The 18,128-nt window shown below is 53.9% G+C and overlaps 1 protein-coding gene and 1 long non-coding RNA gene across 14 annotated transcripts in view; one reads left to right on the forward strand and one right to left on the reverse strand.

Moving 5' to 3' along the window:
- Brd3 (bromodomain containing 3) overlaps positions 1 to 18,128 on the forward strand; it is a 52,901-nt gene that overhangs the window by 27,481 nt on the left and 7,292 nt on the right. For 11 of the 13 annotated variants that reach the window (XM_015986622.3, XM_042275056.2, XM_042275053.2 and 8 more), the window contains exons 2-7: positions 8,654 to 8,960; positions 9,842 to 9,979; positions 10,698 to 10,845; positions 11,555 to 11,772; positions 13,536 to 13,907; positions 16,492 to 16,620. In XM_015986622.3, the coding sequence (XP_015842108.1) occupies positions 8,748 to 8,960; positions 9,842 to 9,979; positions 10,698 to 10,845; positions 11,555 to 11,772; positions 13,536 to 13,907; positions 16,492 to 16,620 (1,218 nt within the window). In that variant the 5' untranslated portion in view covers positions 8,654 to 8,747. Of the gene's footprint in view, positions 1 to 1,666; positions 6,568 to 8,330; positions 8,449 to 8,653; positions 8,961 to 9,841; positions 9,980 to 10,697; positions 10,846 to 11,554; positions 11,773 to 13,535; positions 13,908 to 16,491; positions 16,621 to 18,128 lie in introns of those variants that run through there. The other 2 variants (XM_076569144.1, XM_042275054.2) reach the window with 2 other exon arrangements.
- On the reverse strand, positions 3,780 to 8,204 carry LOC143272842 (uncharacterized). Its single transcript, XR_013050428.1, has 2 exons — positions 7,840 to 8,204; positions 3,780 to 7,712 (listed from the first exon to the last, which is right to left on the reverse strand). It is a non-coding gene; the product is annotated as an uncharacterized LOC143272842 (long non-coding RNA).

Genomic DNA, 18,128 nt, shown 5'->3' on the forward strand with positions numbered 1-18,128 from the left:
GTGTTTCTTCTGTGACCCAGGTGCCAGGTGGGCCGGCTGCCCAGCTTTGTTCTGCAAAGCACTCTCTTCCATGTGGTATCAGGCTCCCTGAGCCTTAGTACACATGGGGCCCCCTGGGGTGGGGGAGCTCCCAGTGAAGGGGCTGGGACTCCCTCTGAGTACAAGGCTCATGAGTCACCTTCCCTCTGCAGGTTAAGTGTCCCCTGGAAAGTGTAGGGTGTTTCTTAGTGCCTCACACACAGCTGGTCTGGTGTGGGGTGGCTATGGTAGGGTGTTTCAGAGGCCCTTTTGGAGGCCACCCCACACCAGACCAGGTGTGTGTGTGAGGAAGAGCAGCTTAGTTTCCTTGGGCGGACTGCTGGGATATGAGGCATAAAGGCCTAAGAAGAACCAAAACTCGGGAAGCGTGAGGAGCCTGGGGCCATGGGCAGCCGTTGGAAGTCAGAGGTGTGGTGACGAGTGACAGCTGCAGCCACCGAGCCTTGTGTGCCCTTCCATGGGACAGCCATGGGTTCAACAAAGCTGACCCTTCATGGGGTGGGGCCTGGCCTATCAGAGCTGGGTCCCCTGCCAGACAGGGCCAGGCAGCTGTTGGAAGCAGGTGTGATATGACCAGGGTGAGCTTGGGGTGCTGTCTGGGGCTCCCTACCAGTAAAGGACAGGCAGTGTCGCTCAGGAGAGTCCCCGGTGGAGAGGGAGGCCCCAAATAGACCTCCTGTCTGCCTTGAGGCCCCCAGTCATGTTCCTCCCCAGGCCCTAACAGCAATGAACAGTTGGCTCTGTCTGTCACAGAAGCTGGCCCTGCCCTAACAGATCCGTTTTCCCGGGCTTGGAGGGCCAACCCTAGGGTGGCCCCTCCCAGAGCACCCAACTGGTATGCCAGCGGGAAGACAGCCGCCTTACAGCATTGTTGAGAGTTCTGTGGGGGGGACAGTGGTGAGCCTGGGTAGATGGCCCCGTTGGAGCCTGGCTCTTGACTTCTCCAGCCTGGGCCATATTGTGTCTCTGAGAGTCTGCTTGCCTACCTGAGAGGTGGAGCCCATGGATGCCCACTAATGTATTGGAACTAGCAGGACCTGGGGCTGAACTCGGGCAACTAGGGTCAGTCCCAGGATACAGAAATCTGGTGTAAGGAGGAGGGTCCTCCAGAGCTATGGTGACTTGAGGGGAGTGAGGAGACTAGGGTATGGAGATATGATGACCTTAAGCGTGTAGAAGTGAGTTCCTGCTCATCACAGAAGACAGCCTCTTGTGGGGATGGAGATGGAGAGGAACTCTGCATAGCCCTGACTGTCTCGGAACTTGCTATGTAGACCAGGCAGGCCTCAAACTCAGAGATCCTCCTGCTTCTGCCTCTGAGTGAGACGGCCTCTTTTTTTTTTTTTTCCAAAGATTTATTTATTTATTTATTTATTTATTTATTTATTTATTTATTTATTTATTTATTTATTTATTATGTGTACAATGTTCTGCCTGCATGTCAGATCTCATTACAGATGGTTGTGAGCCACCATGTGGTTGCTGGGAATTGAACTCAGGATCTCTGCAAGAGCAGCCAGTGCTCTTAACCACTGAGCCATCTCTCCAACCCCAGAGACGGGCTCTTTAAGGCCTGTGGTCAGCTGAGGCCCTACACTTTTTTTTTTTTTTTTTTGGTTTTTCAAGACAGGGTTTCTCTGTGTAGCTTTGCGCCTTTCCTGGGACTCACTTGGTAGTCCAGGCTGGCCTCGAACTCACAGAGATCCGCCTGGCTCTGCCTCCCGAGTGCTGGGATTAAAGGCGTGCGCCACCACCGCCCGGCAAGGCCCTACACTTTTTGTTCTTGAGTCCTCTGTTGAGATCTGGGCATACCCAGCCTGACTTCCTTCCTACTCTGACCACCCATGGCACCACCTCTGCCCCTCCAGCATCTATGCCTGTGCTGCCTCCTCTCTGGGACATCTTTTGCAGATCTCAGATGTCCCCAGCTGGGAGCCCCTTAGGATGGCCCCTCCCTTTCTGCAGCTCAGACCTTCTGGAGTCCCTGGGAACTGGGGTGGCTCTGCCCCTCCCGACTCCCCCACACATGGCCAGGCCTGCCTTCCCCGATAGATAGCCCTCTCAGCTTGCCTTGAAGCTCATTGTAGAGGCTTCTTTTTCCCAGGGTCCCAAGAAAAGCTTCCCAGGCTAGATATGCTCCCAAAGCCTGGCCACTATCTCATGCCTGGTCTGACATGGGGGAAGGTGCTGTGGGCTTGGGTCAGTACCTTGGAGCTGACCTTTGCTGAGCCTGAACACGAGGCTGCAGGGGTGCTGGCCCTCAGGTCCTTGCTGTCTAGTAGTGGCCTAGTGGGGGGCAGGGGGGGCGGATGCCGGGGACCTGAGCCGCACAGCTTGTGAGTTGACGGGAGGAGGCTGTGAGCTTACTGTGTGTTTTCCGTGGTAATAACATTGCAGGGCGCCCCCCCCCATGTCTCTCCAGGGCCTCTGAGCCCTCTTCCCTCACCTTTGCTGATTTGTCCTTTGGACTTACAGGGCTTTCATCCTTGGATCTGGGGAAGGGGGAGGTGGCCTGCCTAAGGCCATACAGTGAGGCAGGAAAACCTGCAGGATTAAGGCCTTCCTTCCTTCTGTCCTGAATGGGTTTGGCAGGCGGGCAGGAAGGTGAGGGGAGTCAGTGGGGAGTTGGGGCTCTGTAGGCCTTTCTTGCCTTTCCTTGTTGTGGTGAGGGGGGCTGTCAACAGTACAGGATTTGAGTTAGTCCCACCCTCTCTGGGTGACCCCTCTGCAGCGTTCAGAGTCTCATTAGAGCCTTGTTCCAGGCTTCCTCTGGTGTTTGTGGGCCTTTGTGGTTTGTCTGAGTTTCCACACTAGGTGGTTTCACATCCTCTTGAGGATGATTTTCTCGTCAGACGGACTTTCACCCACACTTGTCCTGAGGTATTGCCCATTGTGGGAGTCCTGTGTTTTCCTGGGGGCCCAAGTGAGGGGATTCCAGGGCTCTTTAGAGAAGTCAGGCTCTGCTGAGTGGGAAGCCTGGGGAGGCGAGGACCTTAGAGAGGGCCTAAGCCTCAGTTTTGCCATGAGATACAGGCTCTGTCAAGCTTGACTGAAGTGGTTGCTGTGAGTATTAGTGATACTGTGTGGAAGCGCGCCTGTGACCAGTCCTTAGAAGGCTTGAAGCTGCTGTGTTCTGACTTACTCATCAGGATCAGCAACTGGCTGGACAGGCAGCAGACAGAAGGGTGGCCCCCTGGGGGTAATCTGCAGTGAAGAGTTGTCTGGCATTCATTGGCTGTCAGTGGAGCTGTGTGGTCAATGCCAAGGTCCACCAGCTCCTCTACTGTGTGAGGTCCTGCCATCCACGTGTGCCCCCCTTTGAAGTGGTACCTAGAAAGTTGGATTCCAGCTCCACAGGTTCCAGATGTGCAGGACCATCTGCACCACAAGCAAAGAGCAACCCCAAGGCAGCTGGGGCCTCCTATGCCTCTCCTGGCGGCAGGTGAAGTTGAGGGCAGGTTTTGTGGGTTAGAAATGTGTGGAGCCCTGAGGTCTTTTTGGCATTCTACTTCAGTTCCATTCTAGCCATCCTACCTGATGCCTGGCCCCTGCCTCAGCTTCTTGAAGGATGTCGTCACCAGGTCTCACTGTTGGTTGCTGGGGGCCAAGGAGGAGGGTGCGTCTTCTTTTGCTTATGGTCCAGATTTGTAGCTTGGGGCCAGAGTAGAGATGGAGGGCGCTCTCTCTCGCGCTCTCTCTCTCTCTCTCTCTCTCTCTCTCTCTCTCTCTCTCTCTCTCTCAAGATTTATTTATTTATTATGTATACAGTGTTCTGCCTGCACGTATGTCTGCAGGCCAGAAGAGGGCGCCAGATCTCATTACAGATGGTTGTGAGCCACCATGTGGTTGCTGGGAATTGAACTCAGGACCTCTGGAAGAGCAGTCAATGCTCTTAACCTCTGAGCCATCTCTCCAGCCCTAAAGACCTTTTTTTTGAGCTGAGGATCGAACCCAGGGCCTTGTGCTTGCTAGGCAAGCGCTCTACCACTGAGCTAAATCCCCAACCCCAACCCCAGTGCCCTGTCTCTTGACAGTCCTAAGCTGTCTGGTTTGTCCACACTCCCATTTGTCTTCTGCTTCTCCCATTACGCCGTCATGCTCCAGACACTTTCATTCATGGAAGGTACAGTGCAAACCCCTAAAAGATAAGGAGATTTTTTAAATTTACAACCACAGCACCATCACTCCCAAAGAATTAGCACTGCTTCCTGAAGGTAATTGAATCTTAAGTCAAGGTTAAGTCATTGGCCTCTATTCCCTTTCCAATAAGGCTTTCCAGCAAACCAGTCCAAGGCACAGGCTGAATCCCATGTGCTTCAATCCTCAGTGTCATACCTTACCCCAAACTTGGCTCTTGAATTACAGAATGGAGCCTGTGTTGTCCTGGAGACCCAAGTGAGGGGATCCAAGACTCTGTAGAGAAGTCAGCCCTGGGTACCGCAGCTTTCCTGCTGTGGCATCACTGTCTTCATTCAAAAGCTCTTAGCATCAGGACCTTGGCCATTGGCGCTTGCTGCTCTGAAGAAGGTGATGCTGGATTGGAGTATTCTCCTAAGTCTGAGAATGGAGATCTGCATAGGAGAGACACCCTACCCCACCCCATAAGGTGTTGTCCACTGGTTTGGCCTTCTGAAATCTGAAAAGTTGGCAGTTGAAACATGTGACCCAACGAGAGATACCTCATAGGCTCAGCCAGCCTGAGCTACGTAGTTCCAGACCAGTCTGAGTTGTAGAGTGAGACTCTGGTGGTCTTGAGCCAGAACAAAAAGCAAGGCAGGGTGGGGTGCCTCCGATTGGTAGGTTTGTGAGCATTGCAGCTGTATGTCCATCAGTGAGATAGAGGGCCCCAGACATAGCCTGCCGGGTGGCATTTCTGGTTGCCATGACTCCCTATCACCTGGAGGTACCTTAGCGGCTGGGCTAGGGTTGCACTGCAGCCCGTGCTCCTTGTAGTGATGGGAGCCTGCATATGTGTGTACTCTGGTGTCTCTGCCTGCCTGCAGCAGGCCCTCATGATGTCTCAGTTTTACTTTCTGGAAGCCTCACTTGCCTCCTAAGTTTCACCCGGATAAGGAGCTTGGACCCACTGTAGGTCAGAAAGCTGCTTCTCCCGTAGGAGATGGTTTTCAAGGAAGTCCATTGGCTTTCCTTCTTTCACAGTTCTTACACTGACGTAGCATCTCCTGTGTGACAGTGTCTGGTTCACACAGCACTGCTGTTTTGTTGGCTGAGGGTTGCTAGGCATTGATGGGTAAAGGTCAGGCCGGGCTTACAGTGGCCCCCGCTACCCAGACATGCCAGATTGAATGTGCTTTGAAGGGAGGTATGTGGACATCTGACTCAGTCCAGAGGGATGATAGGTAATGTGCCAGTGTCTTCGGGTCTCTGTTGCTGTGAAGAGACACCATAACCACAGCGACTCTTATAAGCAAAACATTTAATTGGGGTGGCTCACTTCAAGTTTCAGAGATTCAGTCCATTTCTCATCATGGCAGGGAGCGTGGTGGCGTGCAGGCAGACATGGCATTGGCGAAGGAATTGCTACATGTTGGCTCGAAGGCAACAGGACATGGTCTCAGTGTCACCCTGAGGGAAGCTTGAACAAAAGAGACCCCAAAGCTCCACCCCACAGTGACACACTTCCTCCAAACAAGGCCATACCCACTCCAGCAAAGCCACCCCTTCTGATAAATAGTACCACTCCCTATGAGCTTATGGGGGCCAATTGCATACAAACTCACACAGCCAGGGAGCTTAGGCGCCCACTGGTTGGGATCCCACCTCTCAGCCCTTCTCTCTGGTGGCCCTGGGAGCTAGGCAGCTTGGCTTCCCCACCCTCCCCACCTCCTGCCCTGCTGTCTCCCTTCTCTCTATCCCAGGCATTAGGATGTTTCAGGAGGTGGTTCCCAGTATTGGTATGGAAAAGGTTATGACCATCTACCTTTCTCAGACGAGGCCTTCCTGTACCTTAGCCTGCAGCCTCAGGCCCCTTTCGATGTCATGGGTCCCCCAGGTCAGAGTCAGTCTCCCGTCCCAGCTCTCGGGACCCACACAGTAGCAGGACCAGCCTTACTTCCTGGGAATCTCATACACTATGAAAGTCAGCTTCTGCTCCTACACTGGTCGTCGCCAGCGTGTGCTCCCTGAGCCCCAAGTGCTTAACTTCAGGCTCACAGCCCCATGGGAGATGAAAGGCCACATTGTGAGGCTGGCAGGTAGCAAGGATGAAGTAACAACCCTGGGTGGCTACCTCAACATCTGCCCTGCAGCCCCATGCTGTTTAGATTTCAGTAAGTTCCAAGAAGGCCTTGAGAGGACATGAGCCCCAGGTCCTGAGGGGATAGTAAAGGCTAACATGGCTACAGCAGCTACACATCCCAGGGTCCTGTCACCTCAGGCACTGCTGGTTAGTGTGGAATCAAGAGCAGGGTTTTGAATCTACAAGTGATTGATCTGATATGCTAACAGGATCATCTCCTTTGTATAGGGCAGGACTGTTTCATGGTCCCAGTGAGAAGAGGTGTGGAGGTAGGAACTGACGTCCTGGTGGGTAGACAGCATGGGCTTGTGCCTAGGTAGCCTCTGGTCTACTGGGGAGGGAGGACATAGCTTCATGGCTCTTGGCACAGGTTGGAGGGGCTGCTTGTCCACTGGTCGTCTCCCTGAGGCTGTGGGTGCCCAGGATGATGCCTGGAGAGCCTCAGTGCAGACAGATGGCACCCCAGATGCTCAGAAGCACTTGTTGGATGCAGTAAGTGGGCAGAAAGAGCTGCTTGGCAGGTGACGCATGTCTGATGTAGGTTTTTGAGACCTTTTCTACCCTGAGCTGGGGGCGGGGAGGGAGGAATGGAACCTGCTGAGAGTAGATGTTACCAAATGTTCAGCAGCCAGCCTTCTCCAGAAAAGCTTCAGATTGCGGCATTTACCAACCTCTGTGGTGCGATGTGAAAGGACCAGCAGGATGTCAGCCAGCCCCAGAGTACTCTGAGCCTCACTGGTCCACCTGTAAGTCTTGGAATTGGCTGGACATCTCACCTCTGGGTGTTGCCTTGAACCGTTCCAAAAACATAGACATAAACATAGGAAAGTCTGAAAGACACCAGGTGCACAGATGAGGCACCAGGCCCCGCATGTAGCAAGGAGCCTGGGCTAGGCCTTGACCAGTGGAAGTGGGTCCACAGTGCACACGTGGTGCTGCCCAGCTTCCTCCTCAGGAGATAGCTGCTGAGCCCTCGCAATTGTTCTAGGGACAGAACTGACGGGGGGGGGGGGGGGGGGGGGGGGGGGGAGGCGGTATCAGAGAAATGAGAGAAATGGAGAAATAGCTGAAAGTCAGGTGGACTGGGCTTTTTGATGGAGAAGCTGCAGCACCCTGGAAGTTCAGCATGTTCGTTATATCCAGTGGAATGGGGCAGTGGGGTTATTACACACAGCTCTACAAGCGGGCAGGGTAGGTCAAGGAGGCAAGTTTAGCTAATCTCAGCAGAAGTAGTTGCTGTAAGAGTGATTACAGACCTTAAGTATCTCAGGGAGGAAGCCACGGTGGACGTTTTCTGTGCACGTGGACCAGAAGAAGGCTTTGCTGTTCCTGCCTGGGTCTCACCCCAGGGAGTGGGTAGGACTTTGCCATTCCTCCATGAGTCTTAGGCTGTGGTTGTGCTCATGTCAACAGACTGCAAGAGGTTTGAATATTGAGGGAATTGTATGTATTCCTACACATGTTCCTCCTGTATGGCACTCACCTCCTCCCCCCCCCCCCCCCCCCCCCCCCCCCCCCGCCACATACACCTGTATTCTTACAGTGTTCTTGCCACACAGCACACAGTAGTCCTACTGTGTGCTACCTCTGCTTTATAGTATCCTCACTGTTGAGTTTCTGCTGCATGTATCAGTGCTGTGCCATGGGAGTACCATGCAGCAGGACACCATGCAGTGGAGGTGCCCTGTGAGAGTTAGAGTGGGGACGCCCTGCATGCTACCAGTGTTGCACATTACCCTGGCTTTTCAGAGATTTGCAGAACTGTCATGGACACCCCAGCTCTATGGGTGGCCAGCATTCCTGATAGCTAGGATAGGGGACTTGAAGTTGCAGAATGTGTCTTGTTCAGGAACTGAGCACACAGGATACCGAAGAGGACCGCAGGTTGTGATCACCCTCTTTCACCATTCTGATTGGATGAGGGTCAGGCATGTCACAGCTGGCCACCATCACAAACCCCAGCTGGTTCTCCTGGTTACATTAGAACCTCACGCCATGCAATGCCCAGGGCACTAGCTCCCTATGCTAGGTTTTAAGTCTGCAAACTTTAGTTGTTGCTCATCTCTCAGATAAGCTGTTGAGTACATGTTGTAGTTGTCTGAGCCTGAATTGTTTAAAACATTGCCACAGCCAAGTAGTTGAGAATCCGGGTAAAATTGAGGCAGCCCAAACCACTCATTGGGGCTGTGAGCTGAAAGGGGCTAGGTCCCTCATACTCTGCCATTCCCTTTCTGGGAGCCGGTGGCCGGGTGGCTCTGAGGAGTGCCACAGCCACACACGGAGGCGGTAGGGAAGGTTGTGTCCTTGCTGAGGTGGAGGCTCTCAGAGTGATAGCTTCTCTGTTTGCTTCTGTAGGTGCCTGATTGGGCCCCGAAATGGGATGCCAAGCCTCCGTGAGGAGCGCCTCTCTGAGCTGCTGCTGTGACAGCAAGTGAAGAGCTGCCAGAGGATGTCCACTACCACAGCAGCTGCCCCCACGGGGATCCCGGCAGCCCCGGGCCCTGTGAACCCTCCCCCACCTGAGGTCTCCAACCCCAGCAAGCCTGGCCGAAAGACTAACCAACTGCAGTACATGCAGAACGTGGTGGTGAAAACACTCTGGAAACATCAGTTCGCCTGGCCGTTCTACCAGCCTGTGGATGCAATCAAGCTGAACCTGCCTGTGAGTGGCCCTTAGCCCAGAGGTGGTGTCTGAGATACAGCAGGTGCTGCCCGTGCCTCAGTGCCTCAGGAAGCCATTGGTCTAGCAGTCTGGCTACCCTGGGTACAGGAAATGGGGAGAACCTATGGCTCCCGTGGTGAAAGAATAAAAGGAAGGGGCTAGAGCAGTGGTTCTCAACCTGCAGATGATAACTTTTGGGGTCTAGTGATCCTCTCACAGAAGTCACCTAAGACCATCCAAAAACACAGACATTTGCATTATGATTCATAACAGTAGCAAAATTACAGTATGAAGTAGCAATGAAAATAATTTGATGGTTGGGGTCACCACAGCATGTGGAATTGTATTAAAGGGTGACAGTGTTAGAAAGGTTGAGGACCCCTGGGCTAGAGGATGATGGGGCCTGAGGCAGAGAGCCATGCAAGTCTTTATCTCATGCACTAGGGGCTGTGCCTCTGCACACTCTTCAGAATTACTCACAGTTGGATGTGAGGTGTGCAATAAGGCCTATTTTCCAGGTGATGGCCCCTTCAGTGCACACATAAATTTTATCTGGATACAAATAGAGACACCTGAAGAGCTGGTTTGTTTGGTTCTGTGCACGGCTCGGGCCCTGGACACCTGCAGGTTAGAATCAGGGAGTTTGGCTCTGTGTGCACGTGGACCAGCCTGGGCTCTGCCTGCAGCTGGAGAAACCCATGAGAACAGGTTTGGCAGGAGTTTGGGACTGGCCAAGAGTCTCCTCAGACCACATGCCCCACCTGCTCTTAGGCCTCAGGGTCTGGCCCTGGGGTCCAGCTGACTTAAGAAGACTTTGCTGTGCTTGGGAAATGTGAGAATAACACTATTTTGATTAACACCTCTGAACATCTTTCCCCTAGGATTATCATAAAATAATAAAAAACCCAATGGACATGGGGACTATCAAGAAGAGACTAGAAAATAATTATTATTGGAGTGCCAGTGAGTGTATGCAGGACTTCAACACCATGTTTACAAACTGTTATATTTATAACAAGGTGAGACACAAAACATGAGCCCCAGAGCTGCTTGAGGGAGCAAGCTTGGCACTGGGAGGCCCGGGTCCCTGGCATGACGTTGGTTCACAGGTGCCCTGTGAGTCTGGGCCCTCTGCCCTGGCTCTTGGGGGTTGCAGCAGGCAATACCCTGGCACTTTTGTCGTCAGTGAGTCCCTATGCTATTCCAATGGCCTGCTGGGGGTCAGTGGAAACTGGACAGTTTTCAGAGGTCACTGACATGGCCTCTATCCTGAGACCTGAGAGCCCCACCCTTAGAAAGCCTAAGGGTACAGAACTGGGGGCCCAGCCTGCCATCAGGAGGAGGTAGTCAAGTAGACTGTGACCCAATGGGCAGCCACCCAAAGTGTTATACAGAGCACTCTGACTTGGGAACCCTGAAGAGTGGTCAGTGTAGGAACAGATGGCTGCAGTCACAGGGGGCCCTGCTTGGGGATTTGATCTTTTAGCGGCGTGAAAGGGAAAGGTGTTGGAGCCAAGCTGTGGAAGCTCCTTTTCTCTGCTTGGTGAAGGCTATCTCTATACTTTGTCTTTGTTTCTATTCTTCTGGGATTTTCCACATTGAAAAATACTACTCTTGCCCTTCCTCTACACCAAGCCTCTTAACAAAATTTAATGCTTTCTTGAACTGCAACCTACATTGTCTTTTGTAAGTGCACAGCTCCCTTCATGGCAAGTGACCTGGGTTCTCTGTCTTCAGCCCACAGATGACATAGTGCTAATGGCCCAGGCTTTAGAGAAAATCTTTCTGCAGAAAGTGGCCCAGATGCCTCAGGAGGAAGTTGAACTATTGCCCCCTGTTCCAAAGGGCAAAGGCCGGAAGCCAGCTGCAGGAGCCCAGAGTGCAGGTAAAAGGAGGCAGGCAGGAGTGCAGGCGTTTTCTGCTGAGGCTGTCAGTGGAGGGGTGGGTGCAGCCCTGGCCCCTCTGAGTTGTGTCCCCTGCCTGCCAGGTAAGGACAGGTACGATGAGCTTGACGGTGCAGATCTGTGTGGAGCAGGGAGGATACTGCTGGAGCTGCTGTCTGTCATGTGTCTGGCTGACCGCCCACATTTCACTCCTGTTTTTATTGATCTTAGCATTGGCTTTGCCTTGCTCGCTGTCTGGTTGAGAGGAGTTTGTCTCTCGGCTGGAGAGAGTCAAGGTGATCATTATCCAGATCCATGGGGCCAGTCCGGGGTCCAACCAGGTCTGAGAGTGGGTATTGACTAGAGATGTGTCAGACAGAGTGGCTGACTGGGCAGGGAGTGGCTGAAACCCAGCTAGGTGCGAGAAAGGCCGAGTCCTGGGTTGCCAGTTAGTTAGCTGTGGGCTCGGAGTGGGTTTCTCCACCCAGAGCTGGCTCTGTGGCTTCCTCTGGTTTCCTCTTCTAGTCACTCAGTGAACATTGCCTGGGCAGCAGGGCCACCCCGTGCCCCAAGGCTAGGAAGAGAGACTTGTAGCTGGGGTACCTTGGTCTGTCCCAAGAAGGCCCTGGTGCTCTGGCTGGATGGCATGGTCTTAGATGCTTCTGGAAATGCAGAGCCCACTGAGTTGAGCTCCCTGTCCTTGCTTTGAAGGTACACAACAAGTGGCAGCCGTCTCCTCGGCCTCCCCAGCAGCCCCCTTCCAGAACATACCCCCCACCGTGTCCCAGACACCCGTCATTGCTGCCACCCCTGTACCAACCATCACCGCAAACACCGTCACATCGGTTCCCGTCCCCCCAGCTGCTGCACCGCCGCCTCCTGCGACACCCATTGTCCCTGTGGTCCCTCCCACACCGCCTGTAGTCAAGGTGAGCTTCCCTGAGGCCTGTGTGGCTATCTGGTGAGGTCGGCTGGGGGTCCCAGCCCCATAGAGTTCCTGAAGCAGGGGCAGCCCTGGGACAGGTGGGGGCTCTGCCGCCTCTCCAGGTGCAGCAGTTTGGAAAGGTTTTCTACACAGACAAGGAGACCGAGGCTCAGGGGTAGAGGTCACATGGCTGGTGCTGGCTGGGCTGGACTTGAACCCCTGCTTCTCCGGCCTGGTAGCCCTGGCCTTTACAAGCCATTGGGGAAGGTGGGGAAGGTGTCGGGGGAGTAATGAGGGTAGAGGGGTCAGGTCATCTCTGGTCATCCCTGGGGGAGTGGTGGCCAGTGGCACCAGCCTGGATTCGTAAGGGCCTGCACAGCTATCCCTTGTTTGCTGGGAGTTTTCACAGTGGACACTGTCCTGCCCTGGCCGGGCCTTATTTGGGCCCAGATGGAGTGGGGGCTCTCTGTGAGGTGCGGGGTTGGCAAGGCCTGTTGAGTCTCCTGCTTTGAGTAGGGCCCATAACAGGCACTCATGTGTGTTATCTTCTTCAATTTGATCCTCACAGTGACCCTCTGGGGCAGGCAGTAGTCCCCCCTCTTACAGATGAGGAAACGGGCGCTCAGGGGTTAAATGGCTCTCCCAAGGTAAAATGCCACCTCCGTTGCCTTCCCTTCCCTGTGGCCTTCACTGCCTGCACTTCCCGGTGGTGCCTGGCCAGGCTGTTTGCCACAGCGAGTCTGCCCTCCCACCCCAGGTCCCCTGCAGCTCGCGCTTGGTGCTTGCCATCCTGTAGGTGCCCATCAATGTTTTTGGATGGCCAGCTTGTGCCCCTGTCAGCCTGAGGGTGGCAGCTTGGCTGGGAAAGTAACCAGGGGGCTGTGAGTGGCAGGCTCTGTTGCCATCACCTGACCTGTGAGTTTGTGGCTCCTGTTGGCTTCTCTGCCCACCTAAGCAAGCTAAGAGAAATCCGCTGAGCAGGTCTCAATATATACCAAACCCTGGTCCCGTCTCAGCTGGTGATACCTATTGGTTGGGCTCTTCAGGCTGTGGCAGAGACCCCCTCCCCCCTCAGGTCCCTTGTTAGAGGCTATAATATGCGTGCAGCTGGCTCCAGGTGCACCCAGGGGAGGCTGTGGCACCTCCTGGGCCTCGCAGCCCTCTGTACTGCCTGCGCCTTCCAGATAGAGTCCTGGTCTGTCCGTGCCTACAGCCCTTGGAGTCTCCTGGCCTCTAACTGCTGTGGCTGCTTCTTGTCTCCTGGTGAGGCTGCCCCCACCCATCCAGCCTGGAATGCTCCTCCTGCCTCCCCTCCTCCTGCTCGGTTTGTGTCTGTCCTTGAAGCACCTGCTCAGGGTCTGGGCCGGCACTGTCCTCTTGGTCTTCAAAGCAGGGAGTCCCCGTCCCTGGCACCAGTCTGTGGTGCTTGTTAGATGTCGGTGAATTCCCCGCAGCACCTCATGCTGCTCAGGTCAGTGGCACGCTCACCCACCTGGATAGCTGAATCCTCAGGGCTGAGGGAGAGAGTCCCAGCCTCACCATGGCCAGCTGTGTGACCTTGGGCTGTGGGCCCGGCCCCTCTGAGCCTCGGTGTCTTCTGTACTGTGGGGACAACTGAGGAGGAAATGAGACCCTGCATGTGGTCGCTAGCTTGGCGCCTGGCAGGCAGGCAGTCTGCCGCTCCAGAGGTGTGGCAGCTGTGAGACACATCTCCCCGTCCGTCCGCTTCCTTGTTTCTGGAGTTCACTGTTAACTTTGTCGTCACAGAAAAAGGGCGTGAAGCGGAAAGCGGACACAACCACACCTACAACGTCTGCCATCACTGCCAGCCGGAGCGAGTCTCCCCCGCCGCTTTCAGAGCCCAAGCAGGCCAAGGTGGTGGCCCGACGGGAGAGCGGGGGCCGACCCATCAAACCCCCCAAGAAGGACCTGGAAGATGGCGAGGTCCCACAGCACGCGGGTAAAAAGGGGAAGCTGTCCGAGCATCTGCGGCACTGTGACAGCATCCTCCGGGAGATGCTGTCCAAGAAGCATGCTGCCTATGCTTGGCCCTTCTACAAGCCAGTGGACGCCGAGGCACTGGAGCTGCATGACTACCACGATATCATCAAGCACCCCATGGACCTCAGCACAGTCAAAGTAAGTGGGGTGGGGTGGAGGGCAGGGTGGTGCCCAGAGCCAGAGCCAGTAGACTCTCTCTGCCCCTGGTGATGCTGCCTGGCTGAGCCCTCTCTGACCTCCTCCAGATCCTGTTCTGTTGATGTCCTTTGCTCCTTGAGAGCTGGGCTGCCCACACCCTGGCCTGGTCAGGGAAGAAGGCCTGTTGGTCCGAATCTGCCCCTCCATTGTCTTTTATTCTGGTGAAACATAGACCAGTGGTTCAATTCTTCCTTCTGTCCCCCAGTTCTGTATCACCAGGGAAGGGGGCTCTTAATGGTGTCTGCTTCTGAGGCTAATGCAGAGGCAGGTAGATCTCTGTGAGTGTGAAACCAGCCTGGTGTATGTAGCACGTTCCAAGATATCTAGGGCTACACAGAGAGGCCCTGTCTCAAAACCCCTGTTGTGTAGGCACCGCACAGCAGAGGTGGGAGTCTGGTGGCCAGCAGGGGTGGACCTTGCGTTAGCCCTTGGCTACCTTTGAGCCCTGCCCCTACCCAGACAGATGGAAATATGGAGAGATGGGCAGAGAACTGAGGCCACAAGCTCAGCTGTGCCATCCCCATGCCAGGCTTTCCCAGAGCCAGTGTCTCATTCTGGTTCTTGCTGGAGTCCAGCCAGATCAGGGCCTGGCAGGTGTGAAAGTGGACTTGAGCTTTTGTAGAGGAAGGAGCCTGGGACATGATGACCCAGAGCTGGGCTTGGTTCTTCTGTACTTCCTAGAGGAATTCTCTGGGGTACTTCCCAGGACTCCCCTTGCCAGTTGAGGCAGACAGCCCCGTTCTCTAAGCCAGACAGTGGGATGGTGGGGTGTTTCATCCAGGCATCCTTGCAAAGGCAATCGTGTCAGCTGTTGGACCTCCTCATACCTGAGGTAGACTCTCCAGTGGAAGCTTTTGGTCCTAGGTAGTTATATCAGGGTCAGGCAGGCCTGGCCACCTAAAACACTGTATGGTCAGTGCTAATTTGAGTAAGGGTGAAGCAAGCAGCTGGCCTGTCCAGCAGGGCTGGGGTGAGGAAGCAGGCTCTGGGAACCATGTAGCCCCAAAGCTGCTGGAAGTCTTGTTTTATCCTGCCTGGCCACTACTGTGCCATTATGTGGAGTTCTGGAACTTTGCTGGGGGTTCCACTGTTTTGGACGCATTGCAACAGGATAATTCTGTTTGGTTGGGCTCTCATTTGCCTTTGGTTCCAAGATGAGGCAGCTTTGGGAGTTCAGTTTACTGAGAAGTCACTGTGTGCTTTGCTGAGGCTTATAGAGAGGCTAGGTGCTTACCCATGTGACTCTCTCACGCCTGAGCCCGACCGTTACACCCCGTGAAAAGACTTTAGCAGAAGAGTATAAGGCAGCCTTGATTTCTAAAGACAATGCAGTAAAGGGAGAAAGAAATACCTTAATATGTTGTGGATTTCATTTTTGTTTGTCTGGATTTATTTAATGCGTATGAGTGTTTTGCCTGCATGTGTGTATGTGCACCACGTGCATGTCTAGTGCCCACAGAGCTTAGAAGGCGTTGAGTCCCCTCGAACTGGAGTTATGGATGGCAGTAAGCTACCATGTGGGTGATGGGAACTGAACTCAGCTTCTCTGCAAAAGTAACAAGTGCCCTTAACCGCTGAACCATCTCTTCAGCATCCACTGTGTTACAGAATTTAATATTAAAGCTTAAGGGGGAAATGGTACTGACGTGTCCCATACCAGCTCCAGGAGGCTTTTCTCCAAGCAGCCATCTGCTGAGAACATGGTTGTCTTCAGGCACAAGGGCCAAGCTTGTTATTGAGATCCCTCCAGTGTGTGGGAACCCATGTCCAATCAGAGGTTGGGGTGGGTGCTTAGCCCCTAGGTCACTGACTGCTGGTTTCCACACAAGACAGGATCCACACACCCTCATCTACAGCTTAAAGTATGCCAACCCACTCCCCCCCAATCTGCCCCGCCCAGCTTTGTGTGCCTGTGTGACCCCACCCAACCTGGGACTCCTTGGACTAGACGTCAGTGGAGTCTGAGGGGCTTCTCTACGGGGTGACCAGGTCCCCGTGACTGGTCAGCATCAGCTCCACAGGCCCCTGCTGCCCTCTACCCCTGCACAAACTCAGAGCTGCCTCTGGGCCCAAGACATAAGGCATCTCTTAAGAGGCAAGTAGGTAACAGCTCCCGGATTCCTCACAAGAAAAGCAAAGTCTCCTTCAGTAAACTGAGTGGGCTTCCCAAGACTGGCAGAATCTTTACCTGAAACTCCATGAAAGTCCTCAGTGCCAGAACCTTCTGTGGTATCTGCCATGTGGAACTAAAAACTAGATGAGGATGGGGTAGGCTCTGGGGTTGGCTTGGCTCCCGGTGTTTCTTCCACCCGGTGGCTCTGTCCTTGGAGCCCTGGTGCTTCATGTTGAACCATCACTTCCCCCTTCCCCCATGGCTCCCTCCTCTGAGTACTCTAACCCAAGCTGATTGCCAGATGTCCTGACTGGCAATTGCCTTGGTTGCCGGAGGAAGTTCTGAGGATCCGAGTCTATCTCCTACACGGTCTGGCTAGTGCCGTCTGCTCACACTTGTTGCTCGTTACAGAGGAAAATGGACAGCCGTGAGTACCCAGATGCACAGGGCTTCGCTGCTGATATCCGGTTAATGTTCTCGAATTGTTACAAGTACAACCCTCCAGACCACGAAGTGGTGGCCATGGCCAGAAAGCTCCAGGTAACCCAGGGCTGGGTGGAAGTGTGATTTGACAGCTAGCTGAGTTATGCTGTGGGTGTTGAAGCCTTTAGACATAGTCTGGGTAAACTGGGTAATGCAGGTGTCTCAGAAGCATCTGCATCAGGCAGGCCTCTGAGGAGCCTTAATTCCACAGCCTGTTTTTGCCTGTGTGGCAGTGAGATCCTGCTAGGCTTAGAGCAGATTCCAGGATACATGGTGAAGAGGCTAGCCTGATTTTGGAAGTTTCAGGCTGGGATGGGACGATGGGAAGTAGGCAGTGGCCTCTGTGGCTGCAGGAGCCCACGCCTAGCTGCCCTGCAGGGTATCACCATAGGTGAGCCTGTCCATCTGGGGCTGGTGTACCCTAGTGAGGCTGGCAGGTGACCATTCTGCTGAGGTGTTAGAGCAGGCCTGGGTGGGCTTACAGTGAATGACAGTGACTGTGTGTTAGAGAAGAACCACAGACTGTCTTAAGGGGAGACCAGAGTGTTCGGGCATAGCTTTTGGTGCAAGTGTGAGTGAGCAATCCATGTGGTTTCACCCAGCATGTGTAAACGCTTGTATATATATACATAGGGTGTACTGCCCAGGACCAGGTGCCGCATAGAACAGCACCTGAACACTGTGATTTTGATTTGGGGGTTTTTGTTTTGTTTTGTTTTGGTTGTTGGTTTTTTTGTTTGTTGTTGTTGCTGTTTTTAACTGAGTCTGAGGGGCTGGAGAGATGGCTTAAGCCGTTAAGAGCACTTATTACTCTTGCATAGGACCTGAGTTTGATTCCAAGCACCTGCATGGTGGCTCACAACCATCTATAACTCCAGTTCCAGGGGATCCAACGCTCTCTACTGGCCTGTGTGAGCACTGCATGCATGTGGTTCATATACATACGTGCAGGCAAAATACACATAAAATAAAAACTTTAAAAAAAAAACTTTAAAACAGAGTCTGGTTCTATAGCTTAGGTTGGCCTTGAATTTATGGTCATCCTCCTGCTTCAGTCTCCTGAGTTCTGGTATTACAGGTGTACCACAACTCCTGGCTTTAGGACCCAGAATGTTCTAAGAGAATTTCTTAGTTATGAGGATTGGTGGGCAAAGACTTTTTTCCCACTTGTGGGTCCTCTTAATGTTTCTCACTTTCCTTTGAAAATGCCCCCTCCCCACCCCCTGTGAGGGAAAGTGGACCTCTGTGAGCCATGAGGGCTCTCCAGTGCTGGCTGTACCCTGCTTCTGGCCAGGCACTGCTGGGGAACAGGACACAGTAGTTATGGAGGCCCCTTGTGTGCAGGGGCAGCCTTAGGGCCTGTCTACTGCTGAGACCTTGCTCGCTGTGCTTGGACTCCAAAGGCTTCGTCATACAATGTCGAGGGGCACCGTGCTACTACTAAAAGGCAAGCTGCCCTGTCGAAGGTGATGGTTAGCCACCCAGCCACAGCGGCTGGAGGGGCTTTGTTATCAGTGCTGTTCAGTGGTCACCACTGTTAGCTGTATGAACGGGGCACTGGGGCT

This window comes from Peromyscus maniculatus, chromosome 4 (genome assembly GCF_049852395.1).
Source record: "Peromyscus maniculatus bairdii isolate BWxNUB_F1_BW_parent chromosome 4, HU_Pman_BW_mat_3.1, whole genome shotgun sequence".
Taxonomy (NCBI): Eukaryota; Metazoa; Chordata; class Mammalia; order Rodentia; family Cricetidae; genus Peromyscus; species Peromyscus maniculatus.